At 38.5% G+C, this 20,435-nt stretch overlaps 1 protein-coding gene across 1 annotated transcript; it reads right to left on the bottom strand.

Annotated features, from left to right (window-relative positions):
• Positions 1-93: 93 nt before the first annotated feature.
• COPS5 (COP9 signalosome subunit 5) lies at positions 94-20,392 on the bottom strand. Its single transcript, XM_021002069.2, has 8 exons — positions 19,861-20,392; positions 16,559-16,793; positions 16,080-16,208; positions 11,968-12,033; positions 9,892-9,977; positions 5,404-5,515; positions 2,270-2,418; positions 94-454 (listed from the first exon to the last, which is right to left on the bottom strand). The coding sequence occupies exons 1-8, from the start codon at positions 20,001-20,003 to the stop codon at positions 370-372; spliced, it is 1,005 nt and encodes a 334-aa protein (XP_020857728.1). The 5' UTR covers positions 20,004-20,392; the 3' UTR covers positions 94-369.
• Between the last annotated feature and the right edge of the window lie 43 nt (positions 20,393-20,435).

Raw genomic sequence — 20,435 nt, 5'->3', positions numbered from 1 at the left:
AATCTTTCAAAAATCAAAGGACTTCCTTAAACTTATTCAAGTTTCTCTTATTAAGAACATTAGAATAATGCAGAAAGTACAAAGAAAAGAATCTTTCATTTTAAAGAAATTTTTATTATAGGTCAGTGATCAGTATAAATAACTAAAAGCCAATATCTAAGTGACAATTCTTTAGTTTCTTCTTAAGAAGTTTTCCAAAGCAATCTTCTGGAATATTTTTAATACGACTAATAGAATTTCAAAGCACTTTGTTCTGCAAATCAGATTTTTGATGACCAATTAAACTTGAGTAATTTTTCTCATACTAGCTGTCAAACAAAGGAAATACCTCTAAGAAAGCATAAATGAGTAACTACTTGGTGGCATTCTTTAAGAAATATTAATTTGGTTGAAAAGTTTATCCTTAATAACCTGAGACATCAATCCATGGATAGCTTCTATGGTGGTCTTACAGCTGAGAAAAAAATACAGACAAATACGCACAAATTAAAGCTTACAAAAGTACAATGTTTTAATTTTTTAAAAATTGCCATTTAGTATCTACAATCTAATTCATTTACCTAAATATATATGTTTAGAAAACAACACTTTTACTTGAAGTCTAGTTCACTAATGGTTAAAGAGGATAAAGATGTTTTTAGGTAATAAAAGGAAAACTACATATACATGAGCAGTCTTCAGAGAGGTATTCCTTAATATTAATAATAAAAACAGATGCAATATTCTTAAAAAGTTTTATATAAAAGAAAATTCTACACATTATCTCCAATATTTCCCATTATTTGATACATTTTCTCCTAAAAGATCACTGCTGAAATGGTTAAAATGATATCATATAGCTTAATTACTCCTTTGTGCCTCCAAGTATGCTTTAGAGAGTGAGTTTCCAGGTAACAGATGACAAATTAGTTCCCAATTTAATATGATCAATTCTGTAGCAGTAAAATTTGCTATATACTGAGATGCTGTGTAGAGATCCTTATAATTTAAGGCAGATTCAAATGAATGAACATTTAAAAATTATTATGAGCACAGTACTGCACATGCAAAGAAGCGGATGCTCTCCTTAATGCTAACTGCATCCCACATACCTAATTAACTGGCTAATTCTTTTTATTTCTGCCTTTACAAGATCTACCACATCTGACCCCTTCTCTCTATTCACACCACCAACTTTGTACAGGCCCTTATCATTTCTTGCCTAGACTGTTGCAGTGGTCTCCCAACTGATACTTCCTGCCTCAAATCTCTCTCCACTTCACTACATTCTCCAGGCAAAATCCAGCCAAAAAGATTTTTCTCAAACAAAGCTCTGACCATGTCATTCCCCTACTCAATTAACTCCAGCAGTTTCTTGTAGCCTCTAGAATAAGATATGAAAGTCTGTTTAGCTTTTACAGCCTTTCACAACTTTGCCTCAATCTGTCATCCCAGGACCCTCCTACATTACATCCGGTCCTTCATTCTGACCTTTTCTTTGTCCCTCACATGACTCTAGATCTCTAGATCTCCTGTATCCATGCTTTTTCAAGAGCTGTTCCCCATGCCTGGGAATGTACTCTCTCTTCTAACCACCACCTCAAAAAATCCTTGGTCTTTCTTTCCTGATACCTTCGAGTACTAGTGTCCTTCCTTCTCAAACTACCCTGTATTTAACTATTTACAAACACAGACACGTGTGTGCACACACATGTGTCTAGATGTATGTATGGTATGCATATCTGTATAAGAGAAAGACAAAAGAACCCGACTTGAAAACATCAGACACATTTGGAAGGGATCACAGAACAAAAAATTCCTTAGGGTTGTTTTTTATTTGCTTATTGTTTATTAATTCATTGTTATATCCCTTGTTAAATGCTAAGGAACTCATGTAAGGTTTTACCCCTTATTTTGTTTGATTCTTTTTTTTACGGACGGTTATTAAGTTTACAATAAGGATATTTGCAAAAGAATTTGGATTGTAGTTACTTTACACCTATAGATCAGCTTGGTCTGAACTTCAAAAAAGGACCAAGATGTTCCAGTGACACATAACCCACCCCTCGCCTCCACTTTCCAGCTTCTCTTGGTGTGCTTTCCCCACAGATTGTAAGCTTCTTTAGGTTAAAGGCAGTCTTTCTTTTTCTTATTTGTATTCCTAGCACTTAGCATAGAGCCTGTCACATACCAGGCGCTTAATAAATGTTTAATGAATTAAATTAAAAGAGAAGTTTTACTTTGTGGGAAAATAAAAAGAAAGTAAGGGCAAGAATTCATACTTCCTTACCTGTCTCTTGTTGCTTTAGCAAGTTTGTCTTCTGACTTTCGGTCATGTGTTTCTAAACCCAACATGAAACTCCCTCGTCCAAGCTGGGCTTCTGACTGTTCTAGTTTTTCAGATAAATCAAAGACTTGTCCAGTGGTGTAGTCTGCATTCTGCAGGTGGGGGTGGGGGGTGGAAAGGAAGGAAGAGAGAAAACAGCATTTAACATGTTACTTACTGATCCAGAGGGCTCATTTCTCTATCACTGAGAGAAGTTACTTTCCTTTCAATTATATTTAGTAGAAAATGTATTAATCAATGTGTTATTAAGAATTCTGGCATAAAATCTAAATGGCTAGCTGAGGTAGAACTTCAAACTTTTAAAAACTGTCCAAATAAGAAAATCAATTATTATAAAATCTGATTTACACCATGAATTTCATTTTTGTCTTTTTACCTTTCCTCAAACTAGCCTTCCTAAAATAAAATCACATTTTATTAATGAAACTCACTTTGAAATTTCCCTCATTTAACCTAAATATCATTAGGAATTAGAACAAACAGAATAGAGAAAACCAGACAAAACTGAGAAATCATAAAATCAATCCAATCATGGCTTGAAGCTTCAGGATTAAATTCTATGACCTTGCTTGTGTAGTTCTGTCTGTGTAAACTTAGCACTTGTTTTGAAAGACTGTTGCATTTTTTAAAATGCATAGAAGAAATACTAATGCAGTTATTTGTCCAAGAACTTGAATGGGTAGTATGTCACAGTCCTCAGGATCAGTGCCCATTATCCTTTTTTTCTGTTAATAATTTATTGTTAGTACCAACAAAAACAGGCAACCTATTTTAACAAAATGCAGGCCATTGTGTGAGTAGTACTAATAATTTTACTTCACTTGAAATGGTACATAACCTCACAATAAATATTTATTAGGAGCCCACTGTGTGCAAACAAGACAGTCTCTGCCCAACTAACTGGAAATATGAAATCTCAGATTTGGAAGGCACCTCAGACACCATCTAGTTAACCCATACCCCCAAGCAGAAATCCCCTCTACATCCCTACAAGTGTTCCTTTAGCTTCTGCTTGATGATTCCACTGATGGGGAACTCACTACCTCATTCCACTTTTAGATAACTTTAGTTTCTTGCATCAAGAAGAAACTAGTTTCTCTACAAATTCCTTTTTTTTCTCCCGCAAGGCAAGTCTAATCTAATCTATGACACTTTAAAATATCTAAAGGAAGAAATTATGTGCCCCCAGAAATGGCCACCAAGTCAGGAAGACCTGGGTTCAAGTTCTGTTTCTGACACACTGGCTGTGTGACCCTATGCAGGTCACTTACCCTCTTAGTGCTCTAGGCAGCTCTCTAAGATTGTAAATGGGAGAAAAGCTGTGGCTCTGTATCTGTGGAGAGTCTGCTTCAGCAATGGCATTGTAGATCCAGGCCAAAACAAAAGGCCCTTCTCATGGTCCAGTAACTTCAAGCATTTGTGAGAAAGACAGGATAAATAGTAGTATTCTCATTCTACAGGCAAGGTAGCTGAAGCTCAGGGACGTTAAGTGACTTGCCCAAAGTCACACAGATTCTCAGGATTAAAGTCTGGATGGAAATCTAGGTGTTTGACTCCAAGACCACTACTTTTTCCACTATTCTTTGCCCCAAGTGTTTAAGAGCTTATTTTTTTCAGTGTTCATGTTCTTAATTAAGGGGTGTAACCATGACTGCAAAGGTAGAAAAATGTTAGATTTAAACCTAAGTCCTCTGGGTTCCAAATTTAGTACTCTAATCACTACACCACACTGTCTGTGTACATTTTTTTTGCTTGATTCCCACCCTTTGTACCCCCAAACTAGGGGAGCCATTTTTATCTCCTCTATTTTAAGATATATTTCCAGACCTTGACCAACAAACTCTGCCTTCATTTTTCTAGCTTACCTACTGGCACACTGATTCTGGGGTGAAACAATTTTTTAAAAACTGAGACAGCTTCTAGGGATGGGCCTAGAATTAGTTGATGTAGATCAAACAGAAGGTGTGGGCAAGAGTGTTTTACATTCTGTGTACCTTAGAGGGATTTGTGCTTACCAATTTATCTAGGTATTTATTTCATTCTTACATTATTCAATGTCCTAAAATTAATAATTTAAATACAAAAGTTTTAGATTTTTAACAACTATGTTACGACACCCCGACACCTCCCCCCAATAATAAAGAACTACAATAATCTTTTAAAAAAAGAAAAGGCTTGGTGTTTAAGAGTCAGTATTTAAAAAAAGTCAGTATTTCTAATATCACATTGTATGTTTTCTATCTGGCCCCAAGGCGGCACAGTGGATAAAGTGCCTGGCTTGGAGTCAGGAAGACTATTCTTCCTGAGTTCAAATGTGGCCTCAGACACTTATGAGCTGTAGGACCCTGGGCAAGTCACTTAATTAACCCTGTTTCCTTATCTGGAAAATAAGCTGGAGAAGGAAATGGCAAACCACTCCAGTATCTCTGCCAAGAAAACCTCAAATTGGGTCATAAAGAGTAGGACACAACTGAAAGTGACTAAAAACCTTCCCACAAGAACTTGTGCAAATCTATTGCCACCTGATGGAAGCTAGTGTACATTGCAAGCAAGAGGGGGGAAAAAAAGGGGGAAAAAACCTCTATATTCTTGAAAATTCCCAAATAACAAATTGAAACTGTAACCCTCAGGTATACTAAGTGATAAGTGTGATCAAAACATTTCCAGAATTACTCTATAATGTCAAATCTCTTAAGTTTAGTACTACATTTGAAAGTTTTTCCATATTAATTTCCTTTATAAGATTTCTTTCCAATATGAACTGTGGTCAAGAGTAAGGAATGAATTGATGCTTCATGGAGATCATGAAGATGTATTTAATAAACTTTAGTACACATGTGTTGAGACACCTATATTGTTATTCAAAGGATTTATTTATTTTTAACTTTTTGATATGGTTAGTAGAAGTTATGACCATGTGAGATATGGAAAAATGTTATTGTACACTTGCAACATAAAAATAAAACTTACTTGGCAATATAAATATTTCTCATAAACCCTTATACCCTCACAAGAAAAGTGATTGGATATAGATTAGATGAAATTCAAAATGTGTCCTTTAAAACTCTGATACTCACCGTAAGTAAGCTGGAAGAACTCAGAGTATTTACCCAATATTTGTTCCACAGAAGTTCAAGCAATTTTCGATCCAAAGATGATTTAAAGTAAGAGACTTCTAAAGCATAGTACCTATTACATGAAAAATAAGTTAATTTAAATGACAAATAAAACAAGTGCATTTTAAAGAAGTTACTTTTAAATATACAGTGAATTGCATTTACCATTTGTGGTTTCATATTTTTATTTCATATCCCAAACAAAACAGGCTGACAAATATGATTTATCCTTTTTGGAAACAGATCCCAGATGAGCCCTCTTCTTCAGCTTCAGTGAAAAATAATAATCAATTCTAAATTATAATCTGGAAGTGGTACCTGGCTCAATTAGCCTTTAAAAAAGCCATTCTGAAAACAATATTCTAGCAATATCATGTGTAATAGGCTGATTCCCTATTAGTGTAAGTTTGTTGGAACAAAATGAGATACTCACTAATCATTCAACAGTTAACATAGCTATAGCACAGAAAGGATATCCATTTAGGATACTGCAACACTTAGCTCAGGTAGAGGCTGTCAGCCTAGTTTCCATATAAAAACACAGCTGGTAAGCAGAACAGGATATAATGACTTACACGACCTTGGGACAGCTACCCAGTCTGAGGGGTCCCAATTCCATGTGCTTTTGCTATGCCCTAAAGTGACCAGAAAGTCACATTAATCCGGCCAGAGGCCACCAAGAAGCTGCACAGCTTGGTCTTAGTCCTCTGTGCAAACAAAGACCTGGGGACAGCTCTGTTGCCTTACAGAGGAAAACTGTCTCACCCACTTGGGTGGGGGGAAGAGAGGGAAGGAAGAACCTGGGTAGACAGTGATTCTGTCAGATCCCACCCTTTCGTGGCAAGGTCCTAAAGATCTTCTAGAACAGTGTCAAACTCAAACAGAAAAGATCCCCATGGGCTGTGTATTAGAAAACCATAAATTAACATTATCTATGTTGTGTTTTATTTTAAAAAAATATTTTTTTTGTTAAACATTTTCCAGAGTAGGTTCAGCTACACTTGGGAGTTTTCAAATTCCACACCTTTCTTCTAGAAGACCTTCTATCATTTAAATAGCTTTAGGTCTTTCACTGGACAATCCTAAGCTTAGATCCAAGGAGCCTGGCATAGACAATACGAGGAAGTAAAAAGGGAAAAAAAAATAAACTAAAACCATGGCAAAAGCAAAAGACAAAAAACAATCTTAATGGCTTCCTGAAGGAGACCATAAAAAACATAAAAGATAACAAAGAAATTCTAGGCTTTTCCTTTACCCTTCTTCTAGAAGGCCCAAGTCCTAGATTTCAAAGATATAGTCTCTGGCACTGGGCAATGACAAATCCCTATAGTTCACAGTGGGTCCTCTGATGACAGCTAGTGACAATGCGGAGAAACAGCATTGGGAACATCAGGGCCATCACAGAGATGGTCACATCTCTAACTAAGGCAGAAATAAGGAGCTAGAGCAGCACCAGAAGCACCAGGGCAACAGCCTATGTTATGGGATTTCTAGCATAGTCATCAATTATTCATTACACACCAGGGTCATCAGTAGTAAAGGGATTTAACAGTCATAAGTCTCTTGCATGCAGTCTGTCCTGGGATCTACCATGGCTTTCTCTATACCGTCACTTCTTCAAATATTCCCTGTTCACTTATCAAATTTCCCCTTCCCTAGTAGTCTTATCAGGGGAATGATCCCAAATCTTTGCCCCTTTAGAGACCTCTGTGGAGGGGCTACCCCCTTCTTCTTCAGGGGCTAGATAAGGACTCTCCCTGAATATTATCCAGGGATTCAGGATTACCACCAAGTTGGCCTCCATTTCCTATCTCTGCAGCCCCTTGTAAGTTTCTGCCCCTATCATTCTACTGAAACTGTTTTCAAAGTGTTACTAAAGACCTTCTAATTACCAAACTTAATTAAAAAAAATCTTTTATTTCCTTAACCTCTCAGCAACTTTAGCTAGGACTTAACTGCCAGGATCCTACTGGATCCTTTCTTTAGCTTCACTGAGATACTCTCCAGAGTCTTACACACATCCTCAGCCTCCCAACAGTTAACATGGGCATTCTTCACCGAGTAATTAAAGACAATTTTTGTTCTCCTTGGCTCTTCCATCTCTAACTCTTGGCAATCTCGTTCACTCACACAGCTTCACCTACCAGTTCTATGTAGATGACTCCCACATCTCTTATTTTCTCTTTTCTGAATTAGAGACCCACATTTTACAGCTTATAGGACACCTCCAGATGTCCTATCTCCATCAACATGTCCCCTGATGAGCTGAATATCTTTCTCCTCAGTAGAAGGTAAGCTCCTCTTGGAGGAGCAATTTTTGTCTCTTTACATCCCTTTGTTCATAATAAGTGCTTGATAAGTTTTTGTCCCCACTCTGCCCCTTCCTAGGTTAATCCTTTTGATTTTGCTACTGTTTTAAGTGGTGGCACCATTTACCTGATCTTCCACGTTGACTACCTTGGTGTTATTTTTGAATGTAAGGGGAAAGAGACAAGAGTCAATCAGCAATCAATTCTAGCAATTAAATCTCTTTAACATTTCTTCAATCTCTCCTCTCTTCTGCCATTCCTATTGCCAATTCTCTAATGCAAGTCCTTATCACCACTTGTCTGCCCTATTATAAAAGCCTTTCTAAAGGTCTTTCACCCTCCATTTTCTTTTCCTTCAAATCCATCCTTCACATTGCTAGATCTTTCTTAGGCATAGATCTTAAGTCAGTCCTGGGCAGAAAAGCATCAATAATTTCAAACATCTCTGCCTGGAATTCAAGGGGCTCCACAATCTGATGCCTCAACCCTACCTTCTCTTCTATTTCCTCCTTTCATATATTATATTCTAGAGCCAGGTTAAAAGGCTCTCATAGTTCTCTGCTTTTCTTTTTTGCCTTTTTTTTTTTTTGGTGAGGCAATCGGGGTTAAGTAACTTGCCCAGGGTCACACAGCTAGTATGTGTCATGTGTCTGAGGCCGGATTTGAACTCAGGTCTTCCTGACTCTAGGGCCGGCGCTCTATCCACCTTGCCACCTAGCTGCCCCAGTTCTCTGTTTTTCTAGAGGCTGTTTCCTATGCTTAGAATGAATACCCTTCCTCTTTCTTTTACCATCCTTTAAAGCCTAATTGAATCCTCTAGAATACCTCCCTGACCCCCTACTGTCCCTCTCCCCAGGCCCTGCCAAATTGGTGATGAATTTCCCTCCTCAGATCTCATGTGCCATTTTATTTTTCAATTCTCTAACATGTTATTGAAATACACTATAAACTCCTTGCAAGCAACGACTACATATCACTTAAGCTTTTGGTCTTCCCTAGGGCCTACTGGCAACAAAGTGGCACAGTACACAGACTGCTGGACATGGAGTCAGGAAGACCTGAGTTCAAGTCCTGCCACAGATCTGTATTAGCTGTGTAACCCTGGGCAACCACTCTAAGACTCAGTTTCCCTACCTGTAAAATGGGGATAATAATAGCACCTACCTCCCAGAGTTGTAGTAAGATCAAAGAAGATAATATATGTGAAGCATTTTGCAATTTTTAAAGTGCTATATAAATGCCAGCTACTATTATTATTAGCATCATATTCCACAAAAAACAGAGATTTGTTGCATTGCATATTATATTTTAGTAATTCAAGACAAACCAACAGACCTAGAAAGTCTCAGAAAAAAATCAAAGACAATTTTTCTAAAGTGAAAGATAATACATCTCTCTGCTCTCATTTCATGCAGCATTTTGTTTATACCTATCTTGTGACACTAACTGAATTCTGCGTATGTTTGTTTCATTTCCATCCTAGAAAGTAAGTTCCTTCAGGTCAGGGATCAAGCATGAGTCCTTTTTCTTCGTATTCCCTACAAAATCTAGCACAATGCCCCACATGCAGTAGACACTTAATGAATGTTAGTGAATTAAACTTAATAGTAACACTATAACAGGTTAAAAAAAAAAGTACTCACACACCCAACAAGAGAAAATGAACCAAAACCCCCAACCCCAACTATGATTTGTTAACATAAGAAAGTACTACACAGTCCTCATTTTCTTCATTTTTGACAGCTATGTTGCTACATAGATAGTATTAGAGAAAATATAAGAAATAAGGTTAAATGGAAAAAAGAGCACACAAAATGGCAAGTGTGCACTGAAAGATAGATATGTAAGTCCATTAAAGACTGGAAGAGAATGTGGAAGGATAAAAACACAATTCAAAGTTTACTGGATTATTTTTTTTTTTGTAAAGTTGCTTAAGGTAACCACTTCTAAGGGGCAACTACGTGGCGCAGTGGATACAGCACCGGCCCTGAAGTCAGGAGGACCTGAGTTCAAATCTGGCCTCAGACCAAACACTTCACACTTACTAGCTGTGTGACCCTGGGCAAGTCACTTAACCCCAACTGCCTAAAAGCAAAAAAAAAAAAGGTTAAGTTTTTCAATTCTTTTCTGAATTACTTACTGTTTGCAATGTACTCCAAAGTCTTCTATTTTATTAAGTGGAATGGTCTGGTACTCAGAGGGACCTTCATCTGGTGGTTTATAGCCCTGTACAAAGAATACAAATAAGACAGTAGTTTGTGAAAATACTTCCAAGGTAACTATAGAATATTTTTGGTAGCCTGATACTGCATGAAAATATTCTTATACCTAAAGAAAAAATGCACGGCTATTTTGCTTTTGGGGTTATACGGCTGGATCTGGCTTATAAACTTATTCACTAGTGTCTCAGATTGGTATAAATTTAATTTAGTTTTTTTTTTCTTGGAGGGGGGAGGAGGAAATATCACAACTGCTCATCTTTTTTGTACTTTCAGAAAAAATAAGGGACACATAAATTCACATCTCAGCCCCATCTTTTCAATCTAAAGACAGTTGATCCTGGATTGCATTGAATGTTAAGGAACTGTGACAAAATGCAGTTTAGTTTATTTTGTGGATTAAGAAATTAATTCCCAAGATATTTAACTTTGATCACTCTCTTAATAGCTTATCAATGTTAGCAGCTGCTCTATATACATTTTTAAAGAATTTTTAAAAGCTATCGATTGATACAAGTTTAGGGAATACTGACATATTGATTGATATATCTATATATAAGTGATCAGAGGTAGAAGGTAAGCTTCTTGAGAACTACAGTTGAATGATTTTCCACAATTAGGACATGGTTGGTTTTACTTTGATAATAGATCCCCTGGGAAAGGGCAAATACTAGGGGAAAAAGAGTTTTAATTTTTCCCAGTTATAGTCAGTGAAGGCATCTCAAAGAAAATGGAATCTGAGGAGAATTTGAATAAGTCAAAGGAGTGCAGCTGGTAAATGAAAGGTGAGAGAATATTCTAGAAACAAAGTATAATTCAGAAAGTATGAAATCTGGAATATGTAGGGGACTTTACTACTGATATACGGAACTATTTCAAGCTTTTTTCTCTCTCTCTCTCCCTCTCAACTTTTTGCAGTTCTGGGGAATTAAATTCTGTACTGGTACAGCATAAGTAAAATAAACAATACTATAAACAATACCATTGCCTTTCATAATGCAAGATTAAAGGTTTCATAAAGAAGGCATGGTATAACAGATATAACAGACTTAGAGTAAAGTGGCCTGGGGTGGAGTTTTCCCTGAGACCCTTTACACCAGAACCATTACGGGCAAGTTACTTAAATTTTTCCCTTGGCATCATGGTAAAAGGTAAATGAGGATACAGGGGGCTGGTTCAGGACATGAGGGAAGCCGACTTAATTTACTCACACAGATGGCAGCTCACCATGGCTTATATCAAAAAGCTGAGCTTTGTAGCTGTTTTGATATATCCTTAGTAATCTCAACCCATTCTGTGGGAATGACTAAATCATACAGAAAATGATTAGGGAAATTAATCAATGTCACTGTAACTTGAGGCAATCCAGGTTAAGCGACTTGCCCAGGGTCATACAGCTAGTGTCAATGTCTGAGGCTGCATTTGAACTCAGGTCTTCCTGACTCCAAGGACAGAGCTCTATCTACTGCACCACCTAGCTGCCCTCCCCCCAGCCCAAATACAGCTTTAAGAAAGGGTATGTTTCCTCAATTCAAATTTTAAAATATGAAAGCCTACTCCAATCAGTCACTTGAGCATTTCTTTTCTCTGCAGAATTAATTTTACTGTGTGTTACAAATTCGTTCTGCCTGTCTTACACTGTCTACATGCTTGTACAAGCAAGGAATACCAGTTTAAATGGTTTCTGTAGTGCCTATTACAGTACAAAGAGCAAGAGAGGTTCTTAATAAGTAAAAGGATTTTTTTCCTACACTTTTAACCAAGTTAAATTGAATTGTCAAAAAACTCAAAAGAAGTTTTGTTTTACTAGGTACAAATTCTGTAGGTATTTGATTGATATTATGCTAATATTTTCACATCTTTGGTTTAGGAGTTGAAGAATGGGGGGAAATGGACTTTTCATAGGAAATCCTCTTTCAAAATGAATAGAATTTCAAGAAAATACCTTCAATTCAACACAAATTTATTCCAATTAATCTAAACGTTTAACTTATTACCTTTGGGTAGGTCCTAAAGGCACCAAGATTCACTTTTCCTGCCGATATTGTTCTTGTTGGGTCAATCTATAATGATGAAAAAATATTAAAATGCAATTGTTACAGGAGAGAAAAGATATTGTTTAATTAATACCAGGAGTGAGAAATATTTTGTGAGAGCTCTAAAATAAAAGATCTAGAAAATATTGTGAGCTCATTTAAGTGAACAGAAATTTCCTCTATAAAACTATTAGCTTACAGATAAGTACTTAGGATTACAGAAGGCTTCAATTTCTTTAGGAAAGTGAAGGAAAATCAAGCTACATTTTTACTTAAAAATTCTGTAAAAATTTTTTCCTGGTATTTTATCTTATATAACCTTTATTTCTGAATTAATCCCTCCCTCTTCTAACCACTGAACCATCCTTTTTAATAAAGAACAAAAAAAGAGTAGGAAAAAATGCAGTTTAGCAAAACTAACCAACACACTGATCAAGTCTGACAGGGTACAAAATGTTCCAAACCCATAGTTCCCCATCTCTGCAAAGAAAGGTGATGGGTGTACTTTCTTATTTTTTCCTAGACAAATGTGGTCATTATAATTACATAGCATTTAGTTTTTCTTTTCTGGTTCTTTCCATTTAAATTAACATAATCGCTGTGTATTTTGTTTTCTTGGTTCTGATTACTTCACCCTGCATCAGTTCCTATAAGTCTTCCCAAACTTCTCTGAATTTGTTTGTATCTGTTATTACTTACAGATCAGTAATGTTCTACTGTGTACATGTACCACAATTTTTTAAGGTATTCCCCAATCACCAGGCACCTATACTTGGTTTCCAGCCTTTTGCTTCCACAAAACATTCAAGCCATATTTTTAAAAAGATTTTTGCCATATTTATCTATTTAAAGATTATTTTCTATCTACTTCATAGGAAACTGATTGAATAGTGTTTCAAACACTTTGAACATATCAGGAATGCCATCAGGTGGTCCTCAGTGAAGTCTCTAACTGCCGTCTTGGATCTATTCCCACACTTTTCTGCCAATAGACCTATTAACCTTCTCACATAATTCCAAATTTAGTCTACAGAACAGGAAGAGGCAAGGGCATGGAAGAAAGATAAGGAAAAAGACAGAAAAGTTTACTATAGCCTAGTTTAATGTTCCTGCCTACCTTGCCAGTTCAAATCTTACCACTTGCAAATACCAGGAGAATTGATTGAAAGAAAAGAATGAAAGGAGAGAAAATCTTATCTTGTTACAGCTGTGGTATCCCTACTTCTATAATACCATTGCTCCTCTTGCCCTAGGGTTGCTCTTAGGGGAAAACAAGAAACTGTGCTGGAGTGACTTGATAAGGGATGTGCTTCTTCCTCCCTCTATCCTTTCTTCCCCTTTGGGAGTTGATGGGAAAAGACGGAGTGAATGGAAGGGACAGCATATATTTCCTATTCACTTTTCCCCTTTGCCCCCATTTTGTCCCGTCTTCCCCATAATCCTCCTAAATAGCTTCCAGTACCTTTTCCTGTTTGCTTTCTACCACACTTCTCTACCACTTCAGTCTCTTTTACCCCAGCTGCAAGCTCCCACCCTAGTTCCTTACCACATGGCACCTTAAAGCCTCCATCTATCCATCCATCATCCATCTATCCATTATTTACCAAGTGCCCCTAATATGTCAGGCACTGTGGCAGGCACTGGAGATATAAAGACAACAATAAAATAGCTGCTGCCCTCAAGAAGTTTAAATTGTACTACAAATGATAATTTGTAAATAAAAATATAACAAAATGAATACAAGGTAATTTTTTTGGTGGGGTGGGCACTAGCAGCTGGGAATAAGGAAAGGATTCAGGTTAAAGGTGTTGCTTGAGCAGAGCTTTGAAATAAAGGATTTTAAGAGGTAGGAGGGAAGTGCCACCACCCCTTTAGCCACTTTGTTAAATGGAGCCCCTATCCTAGATTATTAAGTAAGTCTGCCATTATTGGCCTGGATCTCAGGGAGCCCTTACATCTACTGGAACTATTAGAGCCAGGGAAAATGTGTTCTAGGCATTTTAAATAGGAATTCTCATAGAAACATGGTTATATGTGATATTCAAGTTCTACAGTACTAAATCTGGGGTGGTTACTTCAACAGTTTAAAGCTTTGTGATTTATTGGTATGCCTAGTTCTTGTACTGATTCAAACCACAGTATCTTCTTATCCCAGTAGACAGTCTTTATTAGGTGCTACAGCCAGTGAATCTTTCCAAGTTTAACTAGGCTCATCTGCAAATGAGAGACTATAGTCTAGACACTGGGGTCAATCTCAAAGTCTTGTGCTCTGTTGCCTTGAAGAACTCAGGGTCACAACCATGCAATAAGGAGTGTTACACAGCCATTATGTGTCAACGGCAGAATTTCCTGGCTCCATAGTTAACTCTCCAACTACTACACCAGGTTTCCTCTTTTGGAGTATGAACCACTTAAAAACTAGTTGACCTTTACTTTAATGCAAAGATCAAGAGTACTAAAACACTGCATTAACATAAGAATGTTATGAAACTTTACTGTGCTACAAGAAACGGCTTAAGAGTTCTGAGAAATCTGGGATGACTCATAGAGAATAAAGTAGTGAGGTAAGCAAAAGTAGAACAATGCTGCCGATAATCATAACAATGTAAACCTAAAACAATCTTAAAAGGCAGCAGAAATCACATGCATTGCAATAACTAATCTTGGTACCAAAGAACAAACGATACATACAACAGACTCCTTTCCTTGCTTCCAGATGGAGCAAAGCATCACCTAACTGCTGGACTTACTCAGTTTTGCTCAACTGTTTTTCCTTTTTACAAAGGAGAGTTCATGGTGGGGTCATTTGTGGGTGTAGATGTGAGATGTCTGAAAATGAATGTGGTATGAAAAATGAAAGGGATCAATAAGAAAGAGAGAAAATATTGCATTTAAAATTTTTTTTTTGGGGGGCAGCTAGGTGGCACAGTGGATAGAAGACCGGCCCTGGATTCAGGAGGACCTCAGTTCAAATCCGGCCTCAGACACATAACACTTACTAGCTGTGTGACTCTGGGCAAGTCACTTAACCCAATTGCCTAGTCAAAAAAAACAAACCCAAAACAAAAAAAATGTTTTTGGGGACAATTGTTAATGACCTTTTTTAAAAATGCCATCAATAGCTATCACCTATTTTTTAAACTTGAAATTAATCCAATTCTGACTTGTGATTTCCAACACAGGTTTGCAGAAACCTAGAGAAGCAGGAAGTCCTCTTCAAGTTTATATATCGAGAGATAACCATCTCCATCATACTCACACTGTTCTGTTCCTGTGAGGCCCTAGTTACATGGTAGCTACATGTTTCCTACATGAATGCTCTTGAGCTCTGGTGCATGGCAGCCACACATGGGCTGCCAGATACTCCAACAGTGATTCTTTGCGAGAATCTGATAGGGACTGGGAGGAAACCTTTTCTCCCATTTTCAACAGAGGCAAAAATGAAAGAACTTGATATATTTCACTATTTCTTCTTAAATGGCGACCAACAATGTAAAAGATATTACCATTTTATAGCCGAAGAGACTGAAGAGCAAAGAGGTTACTGGACCTACTCATGGTCATGCAATGAGTTAGCAGAATTTAAGAATTAGAAGGTACCTCTGAGGTATCTAGTCCAGGGGTGGGGAACCTGTGGCCTCAAGGTCACATGTGACCTTCTAGGCCCTTGGGTTCAGCCTTTTGACTGAGTTCAAGTTTTACAGAATAAATCCTTTTATTAACTATGAAGTCTGGATTCAAAGGGCCACACTTAAGGACCAGGGCCACATGTGGCCTTGAGGCCACAGGCTCCCCATCCCTGACTAGTCCCTCTTATTTTAAAGTTGAAACTGAGTTTTAAGAGAAAGGCAAGACTTGCCCCCCTCCAAACTCCTGTTTTCCAGACTCCTAACCCAGTGTTCTTTCTCTGATACCACATTCTCAATGGCAGATCCCTTCTTGACAGGTATTAATCACTGATTACATGGCAAACCAAATGAAATTGTGGATAGATATTCTCATTTACTAATATATAAACTTAAGTGAATCTCATTTCACAATTCTATCGTGAACTTAGTAACCAGAATACTTACAACTACTGCTACAAATGGTTCTTGAAACTGCTGATTGAGCATCTGGGTGCTAACATCAATCCCAGAGAGCCAACAACCGTAGCCAGGGTGGCTGTGATACCAGCCAATTGCATTTTCAAGTCGACCCACCTAACAGCGAAGAACAAAAATGTCAGGTTAAATGCCAAGACTCATCCCACTTTAGAATCACCTGTCTTTTGGTTATTTACCAATAATTATGCAAAAAGAGAATACATGATAACATTCACAACAAATATTAAAATACATAAGCACAATGACTTGATATTGAAAAAGACCCACTGTAAATCACTATTATGTTTAATCTTATTTAATATATACATTACATGCAAAGTCATTAGAGAAAATAAATTTGAAACATGTTTTACTACACAGTTCATTGCTAGATTTTTTTCCTATAACATCTCAAGTATATACCTTATTGTTGCTGTGAAAGCTTTTTACTTAAAATATTTTTTTACCTGTTTTGCATTTTCTATATATGCTGCCATATATTCATATGCAGCGGCTTGGGCATTAACTCGAGTTTCTGTGCCCTCTACTGGTAAAGCAAAACTGTCCATAATGATCATGGTTTCACCATCCACTTTCCCGAGCATCAAACCCATCACTTCCAAGTTGCCTCCTGATCTAGCATGCATCACCATTTTCAGCAGGGCTAAGGCTGAGATCTTGCAGTACTTAAAGTAATGGTGACTAAAAAACAAAAACAAAGTATATTGTAAAATTAGCTTGACTATGCAAAGCACAATTTCCTAGAATGCTTTTTATAAGTTAAAGCACAACAGAAATTGGAAATGTAAAAGGAAAAGGTAGAGGGGATGGCTGGGAAGAGGAAACATTAAAGGACTCTTACTCCTTGTAGGATGTAGGGAATGAGAGATGTTAGTATTCTGAAAAAAAAGTCACACATACAGAAAATTCCTACAACTCACTCAAATCACAAACCAGTGTTCTTGTAAAAATGTCACGTGAGCAGACTAGTAATTTTTTCCCCCTCTAAGTTTAGCATGGCTGCATCTATCCTTATTATATTATGTATTTTTCATTTTCAGTACACAGAATAAAGTACAATGTATATGGTATACACTGAATAAAAGCATGTCCTGTTGGCATGGACCTGAATAGTCTTTCTTCAGGTATAGCACATTTGATTAAGAATCAGGACACTTGGATTCAAATTCTGCCTCTCCTATATACTACCTATGTGTCTTATGGACAAGTCACTTACTTCCCTAGCTTTCTATTTCCTCATTTGTAAAATGAAGGGATTGGATCTCTAAGGTCCCATTCAGTTCTGAATCATATGATCTGCTAATACTGATACTAAAGTATAAATGACTGAAAAAACCTTATTGTTCCCCAAAGTATTTGTATTTTAACTGGAGGTAAGAATTGGAAAAAAAAGTAGAAAGAATCCTTAGTAAGGAGATTTGGGTTTGAGTTTAGGGTTGGAGAGCAGCTAGCAAGTTACAGAGCAGAGTAGAGTGCTGGGCTTGGAATCATGAAGACTTGGGTTCAAATCCAGCTTTAGACACCTATTAGCTGTGTGGGTAAGTTACTTAATGTGTTTACCTCAGTTTCCTCAACTGTGAAATGGGGACAATAACACCTACCTCAAGGATATAAAAAGTACTTAGTAGGTGCTATTTCCCTCTTTTTTCACGTATAAAATGATGAGCAAAGGGTAACAGTCTTAAAGAGGTAAACCTAGGTTTGATGTAAACTTCTGATCCTATGAAAAAATTAAGAATTAAGAGTTATGGTAATTCATCCATTCTGTAGAGCAATTTGGAACCATGCCCAAAGGGCTATAAAACCCTGCATACCCTTTGACCTAGCAATACCACCTCTAGGTCTGTAACCAAAAAGAGATCAAAAAGGAAAAGAACTTGTATGTACAGAAACATTTATAGCAGCTCTTTTCTGGTGGCAAAGAATTGGAAATTGAGGGGATGTCCAGCAATTGGGGAATGGCTGAACAAACTGCGGTATGTGAAAGCGATGGAATACTATTGTGCTATAAAAAATGATGAGCAGGATGCTCTCAGAAAAACCTGGAAAGACTTACTTGAGCTTATGCAAAGTGAAGTGTCCCGTGCACAAGGTAATAGCAATACTGTAAGATGATCAGCTGTGAATGACTTAGCTATTCTCAGCAATAGAACGATCCAAAACAACTCTGAAGGACTTATGATGAAAAATGCTGTCCATCCCCAGAGAAAAAACTGATGGCGTTTGAATACAGGTTGAAGCATATTTTTTTTTACTTTATTTTTCTTGGGTTTTTTTGTCTGTTTTCTTTCACGATATGACTGTTATGGATATATTTTACATGACCTCACATGTATAATCTATATTGAATTGTTTGCCTTCTCAATGAGGGGGGATAGGGAGGGTGAAAGGGAGAGAATTTGGAACTCAAAATTTTAAAAAGGCATGTTAAAAATTGCTTTTGCATGTCATTGAGGGAAAAATAAAACACTAGATATATTGAAAAAAAAAAAAAGAATCAGAATTATGAAGAAGTGGATTGAGCTGCCTGTGAAGAAGCAGGCTTCCCACCCATTAGAGGTCTTCAAGTTCAGGCTGGATGACTGCCTTGTTGGGTATTTTGTAGAGGGGAATTTTCCTTTTAGGTATGGGTTAAAAACACTTGCCACTTTGGTAGGATCCTCCCAAAGCTGAATTCTGTGATTCTCTACCTCAACAATCTTTAATGGTTCTTCTATATATTTTTAGAGAGAGGGATTTGCCCTCCATATTACACCCTTTAGGCAGCTCCCAGGCATTCATTACAGACAGTGCTCTACCCTATTGAGAGCTTCTAAGAGGAGACACTTCACCATACTTTTTCAGGAAACCCCCAAACCTTGAAGCTTTAGAGTTAGAGGACCTGGGTTTGAATCCCAAGCTCTACTACTCCCTTGATCAGTTCTTAACCGAGATCCATGACCTTGTTTTTCAAAATATTCTGATGACTAAATTTCAAAAGAACATTCCTTTGTAGTACAATATATTTTATTTTATCCATTTAAATACACTCTTCTGAGAAGGGGGCCATAGGCTTTACATAATTTACATCAGATATAAATTCCTCTACCTGGAGTTCAGAGCTCTTCATAACCTGACTCCTCCCTGTCTTTCCTGTCTCCTTTACCTGTTTTCCTGACTCTGGCTGTTGCTTCTCTCCAGTTTATGCGGTCCATTGCTAATACACGGTGGTCTGCGTGTTGTCTCCCCAATTACACTGTGAGCTCCTTGAGGACAGGGGCTGTCCTCTGCCTTTCTCTGACTCTCCAAGGGCTTAGTAGCTTGGCACACAGTAGGTGCTTAATAAATGTTTGCTGGCTGACCTGACTTGCCAAAGGGATGCTTCCCCCCACAAAAAGGTGGAGAACCCCTACATTTGACCCCAATTTGCTTCAGAAGAGAAATGATAAGAGTAGAGAGATGACGAGCCTTCCATAGGGGAGACCCTGGATCCCTCGACCGACCGAGGCCACCTCGGACAAGGGTCACTTTGAGCCTCAGTTCCTCACCTCCGTAAAACAGAAGGGACTGGAATGGATGACCCCCAGGCTCCCCGCCGGCTCTCACGCCTGGGTGTCCTACGATCGCGCAGAGGGCAGCCCCCGATTGATCAGTGGGGGGTGCGTGGGGGGAGCAGTCCAAGTGCAGGCCCGCCCCGGAGGCCACGGCCTCTCCCCTTCCCTCCCCCTCCCTCCCGCCCCGTAACCCCCGCCCCCCGGGGCCTCCTCACTCCTTAGTCCAGGGCTTGGCCGCCAGGATTTCCTGCTGCTGCTTCTTGTCGTACTTGTAGATCTCGTCGATGCTCTGGGCTTCCTGCATGTTGTTGGCCAGCTCCCAGCTCTTTTGGGCCATGCCGCTCCCCGAAGCCGCCATCGCCGCGGAGACGCCGCAGGCCCTCCCCGCGCCCCCGCCCCCTCAGCCCCGCTCCGATTCCCCGCCGCCCCGGCCGCGGGGCGAGACCTTGTGACCCTCGTCCCCCGCCGTAACGCAGCCCTCAGTTAACAGGTTCTCGGAGCTGCCATGACACCGGGAGCCTGGGATCGGGGCGGCGCGGACTATAAGGAAAGCGGAGGGAGGGGGGTCCCGTCTTCGGGTGCAAGAGATCGTGTGAGCAGCGGCTACGAACCTATAAAGCCACAAGAATAAAAAAGGGGATACGAGTGGGAGAAAATTATGACGCGTTATATTTTGAGTTCCCTAGGTGGATTCTACCACAACCTATTTAGCAGCTGGGAGAATGGTACAATCTCTCCCGACGCCCTGAGGGGGAGGGGCCCTTGCGTCACGGCACGGGCTTGCGTTGCT

Source organism: Phascolarctos cinereus, unplaced genomic scaffold (genome assembly GCF_003287225.1).
Source record: "Phascolarctos cinereus isolate Bilbo 61053 unplaced genomic scaffold, phaCin_HiC Scaffold_4;HRSCAF=312, whole genome shotgun sequence".
Lineage (NCBI taxonomy): Eukaryota > Metazoa > Chordata > Mammalia > Diprotodontia > Phascolarctidae > Phascolarctos > Phascolarctos cinereus.
The sequence above is the reverse complement of the archived record's forward strand: the minus strand, read 5'-3'. Positions and strand labels throughout refer to the sequence as shown.

Excerpts from the sequence above, each read along its gene's own strand:
- COPS5 (XM_021002069.2), bottom strand. The coding sequence starts at position 20,003 with ATGGCGGCTTCGGGGAGCGGCATGGCCCAAAAGAGCTGGGAGCTGGCC. Across the intron at positions 9,978-11,967 it reads CCTTTAGGACCTACCCAAAG|GGCTATAAACCACCAGATGA; the intron begins GTAATAAGTTAA and ends TTCTTTGTACAG. Across the intron at positions 455-2,269 it reads GCTAAAGCAACAAGAGACAG|CTGTAAGACCACCATAGAAG; the intron begins GTAAGGAAGTAT and ends TTTTTTTCTCAG.